General features: G+C 44.5%; 2 protein-coding genes across 2 annotated transcripts; one reads left to right on the top strand and one right to left on the bottom strand.

Moving 5' to 3' along the window:
- On the top strand, window positions 1-2,147 carry LOC116264584 (stem-specific protein TSJT1-like). Its single transcript, XM_031644890.2, has 5 exons — window positions 1-286; window positions 416-656; window positions 961-1,081; window positions 1,619-1,728; window positions 1,881-2,147. Exons 1-5 carry the CDS (start codon window positions 84-86, stop codon window positions 1,914-1,916), a joined length of 711 nt encoding a protein of 236 aa, XP_031500750.1. The 5' UTR covers window positions 1-83; the 3' UTR covers window positions 1,917-2,147.
- A 263-nt stretch (window positions 2,148-2,410) lies between these two features.
- Window positions 2,411-6,962, bottom strand: LOC116264552 (probable pectate lyase 4). Its single transcript, XM_031644849.2, has 3 exons — window positions 4,947-6,962; window positions 3,712-4,556; window positions 2,411-3,199 (listed from the first exon to the last, which is right to left on the bottom strand). The coding sequence occupies exons 1-3, from the start codon at window positions 5,262-5,264 to the stop codon at window positions 2,830-2,832; spliced, it is 1,533 nt and encodes a 510-aa protein (XP_031500709.1). The 5' UTR covers window positions 5,265-6,962; the 3' UTR covers window positions 2,411-2,829.
- Between the last annotated feature and the right edge of the window lie 308 nt (window positions 6,963-7,270).

Below are 7,270 nucleotides of genomic sequence, written 5' to 3'. Positions count from 1 at the left end.
CTTGCTATAAGTAGCGAGGGAGCGTGGCTACTTCCTCCTACTTCTTCTTCTCTGTGCGTTTTCGCTCTTCATCATTCGTGACAATGTTGGGTGTTTTCAGCAGCTCGATCGTGACGGCGCCCGACGAATTGGCGGCGGCCGGCAACCGGACTCCGTCGCCGAAGACGACCGCGTCTCTGCTCTTCGACCGCTTCGTCCAAAGCTCCGCCGACGTCGTCTCCTTCCGTCTGCACGGCGATGCCTATTTGGCCTATACCCATCGCGATCAAACTCCTCTTATGCCCAGGTACTGCAAGATCTTCTAGCCCTCATGGCGGGCGGTTCTCATTCTGATGACCTGACCTCTACTGTAATTAACGAAATGGTAAGTACAATGGATCGAAACTCGAGGATGATCTGATGTGATGGAGTGCAGGGTGTTCGCGGCGAAGGACGAGATCTTCTGCCTGTTCAAGGGGACGCTGGACAACTTGGCCAGCCTCCGGCAGCAGTACGGGCTTGCGAAGAGCGCGAACGAGGCGGTGCTGATGATCGAGGCCTATAAGGCGTTGCGCGACCGGGCGCCTTTCCCGCCCAGCCATGTGGTCAGCCACCTCAGCGGCGACTTCGCCTTCGTCGTCTTCGACGACTCTGCGTCTGCCGTCTTCGTGGCCTCGGTAAGTATCAACATAGGAACCAGGCTTTGATCATGCTCAATCTCGAGATCGAGACATATTGATAGAGCAGTCCCATGGACCGAGTTGGGTCTGTGACGAACATGACTACATGAGCCCACTTTTAGCAGGTCTAAGGCTGATTCATGAGCTCGGCTCGAGCTCGGCTCGAGCTCGGCTCGGCTGCACCTCACCTGCTTATATGTGACTCCGCCACTGTCGCTAACCCTGTTATTAGTGTTAGGTTTCATTTTTTTTTTTTTTTTGGATGACAATATTTTTTTGAATCAATCAAGTCTCTATTCAGGATCAAAGTGGGAAGGTGCCCTTGTATTGGGGGATTACGTCTGATGGATACTTGGCCTTCGCCGATGAGTTGGAGTTGCTTAGGGGTTCTTGTGGCAAGTCCATTGCATCTTTTCCTGAAGGTGAGCCCCAATCATCATCTTCTTCTTCTTCCCCAATCATCATCTTCTTCTTCTTCTTCTTCACCTTCATCATCATTGTTATACTGTGTAACTGTTTTTGAATCATTATTATTAGAAAGTTATTCAAGGGAAACTTGGCTGTAGTTACAAAGTTATTCATTAGTGATATTTTCCTTAAGTTGGCTTTTAACAATATAAAAAGTTACATGTATTGGTTTATGACAAAAAAATAGAAACCTATTGTATTTGTACCGATTTACCCATTTTTTTTAAGAAAAATCTCTGATTCGATCCGATGTCTGTATCATCATCGCCATTAAATATGTTTGTCGTCGACATCCACCACCATGGGTATCTACTGCAAATAGTGAGATTGGAAATAATTGCTTCCTACAAGGAGGTATATATATATTATATATATATATATATATATATATATATATATATTCGATTACAATTTATTTATGTATGATTTTTCTAGTTGGGCTTTTTTGTTTTTGTGGGGGGAATTAATTGATATCATACGAACGCAAGCAGGGTGTTTCTTCTCAACGAGATGGGGAGAGCTGAAGAGCTACGAGCACCCGAAGAACAAGGTCACCTGCGTTCCCGCCCCTGAAGAGGACGTCTGGGGCGCCACTTTCCTGGTATAAACAACTTCCTTTCACTCACCATTATTCTTGGAAATAATGGTTTTATCTATATATATATATGTAGAGAGCGAGAGAGAGAGAGAGAGAGAGAGAGAGAGAGAGATTCATTGATATTTCTGTTCTTTTAATTTCTTAAATATTTTCAGGTAGAAAGAGCACCCGTGTTTGCAGCCTTGAAATGAAGGGGTCGGACACAGTTGCACCTGATCGATCGTGCAGAGCATTTTTCGAAACCATTCCGAGGACGCAGGGTTGAGAGAGAGAGGCCATAGGTCATAGACTAGTTGCTACGGAAGGAAATGCATATATGTATATTGTCATCTTTGCGTGGTTCCACCATTCTATACATGTGTAGAATAAGGTGTTGGATGCAACAACTATAATGTGAATATTATAATATTACATTTCTTATTTATCAAATGTTTCATATTATAATTTACTAATTTCTATATAAGAAAATAGCTACTGCAAGTCGGTAGTCGATAATTGTTTCTCTCGGATAATATAGCAGGTTTGAGTCCGGTGTGAATCCTATTAGCATTATGGTCCAAACTATTTTCATATTTAGGAAATCATTTATCTGACTTTATCAACTTTTACTCTCCATCCATTAAATAGAGTTATCTAATTAAACAAACAGGCTGTTTCCAAACAATTAGCAGAGAAGCTGCATCCCTTTTTCCGGAGAAGCATGCAACTTTCTTTCTTTTTTGTCAATTTAAGAAATTACATCCAAATTCAATGAGCTACAAATTAGAGAGAAAAAGAAATTGTAGATAACCGTTGAAAGGTTTTGAAAGAACAAGAAACAGAGGGTTGCCTCCCACCTCAAAACCAGATCAGGTGCAATACAATTACGGATCACACAACTTTTTTTGCTGATCCATTTTCTCCCGAATTTCCAATTAACTTCTGAAATTCATTATAACATAAAATCTCATCTAGACATGTGAATGAAGTGAATTAAGAGCTAATTTTTTGGACAATGAAGTTCACAACCAAACTGCTAGAATTTCGAAAAACACAGTTAGAAATTGATCTCTAGATTATAAATGCACAAAATTTGTGTAATGATATTGCACCTGAGTCCGGAGTTCACGGCAAGTGAAGACATTTTTCCAGAATTTCCCCCCGCAGGGCGCCGGAACACGCCTTCACTAAGTCGACCAGTGCATGAGTGGGTGACATTGGAAGATGGTAATTCAAGAACTTCCTGTTAGGTTCTTCCAAGGTGCGATTGTGCAAGAACTGATGAAAGGTTGCGTTGTTGAGCAGGAGATCGTCAGATGATTGTATGGTTGGTGTTAGGTCATCTTTGAATTGCTCGAACCACGGCGTGACCTCCTGCCGGATTCCGGGCTCGAAGACGTTCGCCTCCGAAAGTATCTTTGCATATTTTCTGCCCCCTATTGCGTAGTAATTCCAGTGTTTGTAGTAATTGTTCGCCACATGACAATATCCCCACCTGCAAAAAACCAAAATCCCATAAAATTGAATTCTTCGGATGGATGATATCAGCATAGTAATGTACCAGGCAGATAAAAACGGGATTTTTCTCATTCCAATGGCTTTCCTATCACTTTCTACTAGGAGCGTTGAATTCGATTTTCGTACTTCATTCTATAAGTTGTTCTTTGGAGATGATACAGTACATTTTGTGTGTTTCTGCATAATACTTCATGGTTTTGTTGAATCATTTTTACGTCATACAATCTATCTGCATGGACGACCCATCTTTCTTGTATTTTCAGAATCATCTGTAAACATCCTCCTCTGTTCTTCAAGTTCGATTGTGAATGGAACTACGCACTAACCTCTAGAAATTCTTCCTTCCTCGTTCGAGTGCAAATAGAACTAAGCAGAGACAGGGAAAGAGAGAGCAGATATACATGATATTCTGTGTTGGCAAGATCGCAGATAATAAATGTGAACTTGAAATTACTGTGGCTAAATACATTATATTGATATTGATCTTGCCTGCAATGTGGCATCCTCTCGCCGGAGCTATCAAACCAGTTCCGGTAGACGGTGACCCTGAGGATTTTATCAGAAGGGTCAAGGTCGGAAGCGCCGAGCAGCATACTAAATTTCCGGTCCTTGAGGTAACAGTTGGATACCGTCACGTCCGTCGACCCCCCCGCCACCGTCACTAGCCCCAGCCCCCCTTCTTCTATCGTCACGTGGTCGATCCACACCCTCCTCGCCCCCTGGAATATGTGAATCGTGTCGCTCGCGCCCGTCGTCACCACCTTGATGTTCACCAGAATCACGTTCTCCAACCCGTACAGCACCAGCCCCTTGTGGACGATCGTCACGTTCGCCTGCCTCCCGTCGATGGTCGTGTTGGAGCCTATCCACACCCTGTCCTCTAGCACCACCGTCATCGCTCGGTCGAATCTGATCCATCCGCCACCGGGGCTCTTTCCCGCCGCCTCGATCGCGTGACGCAGGGTTCCCGGCCTCGGGCTCAGTGGGTCGTCGCTCGGATCGGTCACCGTGAAGTAAGGACCTGCGGCGCCTCCCGTGACGGAGGAAGCGAACCCCACGGCGCAGCGCGGGAGCTTTTTCCACTTGGCGCAGGGGAGGAACTGGCATTTGGTCCCGTCGGCCACGCAGCTGCCAACTTGTTTTAGCTTCTTTCTGGGGAGGAGGGGAGATGAAGAATGGTAGTTCCCTTCTTCGCCGCCGCTGCTCCTGCTGCTTGCCTTATGCGGGTTGCAGTGGACGAGCAGGTTTCTAATGACGGTGAAGGACAGTCGAGCTTGATGGCACGCTTGGTTGAAAGAGTCACTGAGAGCACGTCCTGGTGGTGGTGCACCAATCTGAGGAGATGTTGCAAAAGCAACGGAAACCTGTTAGAAAAAGTCTGCTTTTGTTTTTTTAATCTAGGGAGAGTTCAAGTATGAAGAAAATGGCGGTTTCTTTGTCATTGAGTAGCTCCAGATTGTCTTTCTTTTTCACAATGGCCCTTAATCTGTTCTCTTCTTTTCCTTTGGACATGGCAAATCCATCCCTCCCTCAGGTTGGCTTGTACTGTCAATTTTTTGAGTAGAAAGTTCGGGGTTTTGCCTTTTGCATTTAGATAAAAATGAGATGATATAGATGGTTTTGAAAAGTAATTGCAGATGGTACTCCCGTTTTACGTCACTGACCAACTTATCCTCTCTTGTTTTAGACAAAAACAGAGAGAAAGGGAGAAAGCAATCTCTTACAGAAGCATTTTGCTCAATTTGCAAGCAAACGCAATCCACCAGACGCCCCACACTGCTCAGAACTTCTTCATATCTCGAGGGAAGTGCGAGGCGCTGCGCCTCGCGAGCATGGTCGATGGCAGCAGACAAGCACGTACAACGCCCATCGTGAGCTTCCCTGGCCGAATGTCGAAGAAGAAGAGCTTCTGTGCATCGTAGATTCCTCGCAGCATGATTCTTTATGACCTCCTCTTCACAGCCACCACCATAGACCGGCTGGGAGAATAAGAAGCTAAAAACAGTCACCAGCGCAAGCACGTAATTCGATAATCCCGCCATTGCCGTCGCCTTCTTGAAGAGCAGATAAAATGAGTGAGCTTATAAGAGGATGACAATGAAGAGGGAGGGAAGCCCTCGTGATGACACTGGCATTTGGTGCGTGAGCTGAAGCGGTCGTTGCTCACCATTGTCTCCCCATAGCCTTTTCAGAAGGGTCCTCTGCGTGATAGAGTCTCTTTCCGCTGGTGGGTCACCACCACCTCCTGTCTCCACAAATATTTTCTTCAGCAGATAGCCAAGCTTCAACGGAGTAGCAGAAGCAAAAAGAAGAAACCAACAGATTGCATTAAGGACAGAGCCCTCTAGCTTCGGGGACCATTGGGAGTGTGGAACACATGCTCCATTCACTGGAACTGTTATAACGAACAGAAATCAAAGGCTTAACTTCAGTCACATCTCTGCAGAATACTGCTCGCCAGCATTTAGGATCATCCACCTCTCTATATCACCCGGCTGTTTGAAACCTTTAAGGCTCTGATTCTCGAGCAACCAAGACTTGTGGAGCGATTATCCAGCAGGGTGCAATGTAACTTAGCAAAAATTCTGCAGCTGCTTTGAGATTTACAGTCTAAGATTCAACTGTTGTTGAAGCCTCTTTTCAAAATTTAGCCATGCTGGTGCCATCTCCTCCCTTCAAAAAGTTGCATCCTGGCTTGATTACTTGTACATTTTGATGACTCCCCTTAAGACACTGAAAGAAATTGTCGATTTTTAGTTCTTACGAAATCGACATCTATTCAGTGAGATAAACTCACGCTGAAGCAGATTAATGAGTTCTCAACTACAGAAAGAAGGACAGCTGTTGCCAAATTGACATCTTGTATCCCGACAAATTGATACCTTGTATCATCTCAAGAACAGAAAAAGAAAAAGAAAGAGTGCCGAGCAGCTCTTGCCAAACAGATCGACAACATTAACGACAGAAACCCGACGTCACTGACTGGCACGGTGCATCAAAGACGAATAGAAATCCAAAAGCTTGTGCACTAGAGGACGGTCAGCCAGCATTGTTTAGAGAAAAATCAGGTTACAGTTGCGGTAGACCATGCACTGCAGTGGCTGGATATCTGCTACATAAAATGGTTGCAGATAATGTTCCGCCACCCCTTGGATGAATGGAAGGCAACCGCCCCAAGCCCTGTCCATGTCCATGCCCTTCAAAGATGAGGTACCCTTCCCACCGTTGTCACTATTGGTAGATGGTAATGGAGGACTGAACACCATTGCTTTGCTGCTCTTTTTCTGGCTCGGTTCCCCAATGAACGTTGGACGTTAGTAAACTACAAATAGAATCTGACGAGGCTCCTGTTGCCGCGTGAAATGTGTTCCATCTAAAGAGCCTTTGATTCGCCCTGAAAGGGCAGAACAGGAACACCGCAGTTCCGGAAGGTGTGTTCCAGAACAAATGCCAAATGCGCACCCCCATAAGTTCCCACATCCTGTGGAACGCATTCTGAGTGAGGGAGGCCTCGGAACTCCAAATGAAATGAGAAGAAAGGAAGGAAAAATTGATGGGGTGGGAAAAGAAATGACCTATTAAAAGAATCTGATAGGATAGGAAGGAAAGAAAAAGAAATTATTTAACTTAATTAACAAAAATAGCCTTAACACCCCTTTCACCTGTTATCTATATCTACTTTTTTATGTCATATATATTATGTATTAATCATAATTAAACCCTTTATCTTAATAGCTACTTTTTAAGCATGATTCATTTAATAGCTAAGTTGAAATGAGACCATGTTTGAGAAGTTTTATCCCTTAAGTATTTGCAGCACACGTGAATAGGGCTGTTATCCAAGAAAAATGTTTGCCGTTTTTGCATGTTAATTCAATGTAAATATTTGATAAAATTGGATTTTCTGCCAACGTCTAAGAAAGTGTGCTACAAGATACTAGTGCGCCCACGTCTAAGAAAGTGTGTGTCCAATACAGCAGAAGACGGACGGACGTCTGGACATATGACCACACAAGAGAGAGAGAGAGGACATGAAGGGGCAGATAGG

Source organism: Nymphaea colorata, chromosome 11, assembly GCF_008831285.2.
Source record: "Nymphaea colorata isolate Beijing-Zhang1983 chromosome 11, ASM883128v2, whole genome shotgun sequence".
Classification (NCBI taxonomy): Eukaryota; Viridiplantae; Streptophyta; class Magnoliopsida; order Nymphaeales; family Nymphaeaceae; genus Nymphaea; species Nymphaea colorata.
This window is presented reverse-complemented; position numbering and strand designations above follow the sequence as displayed.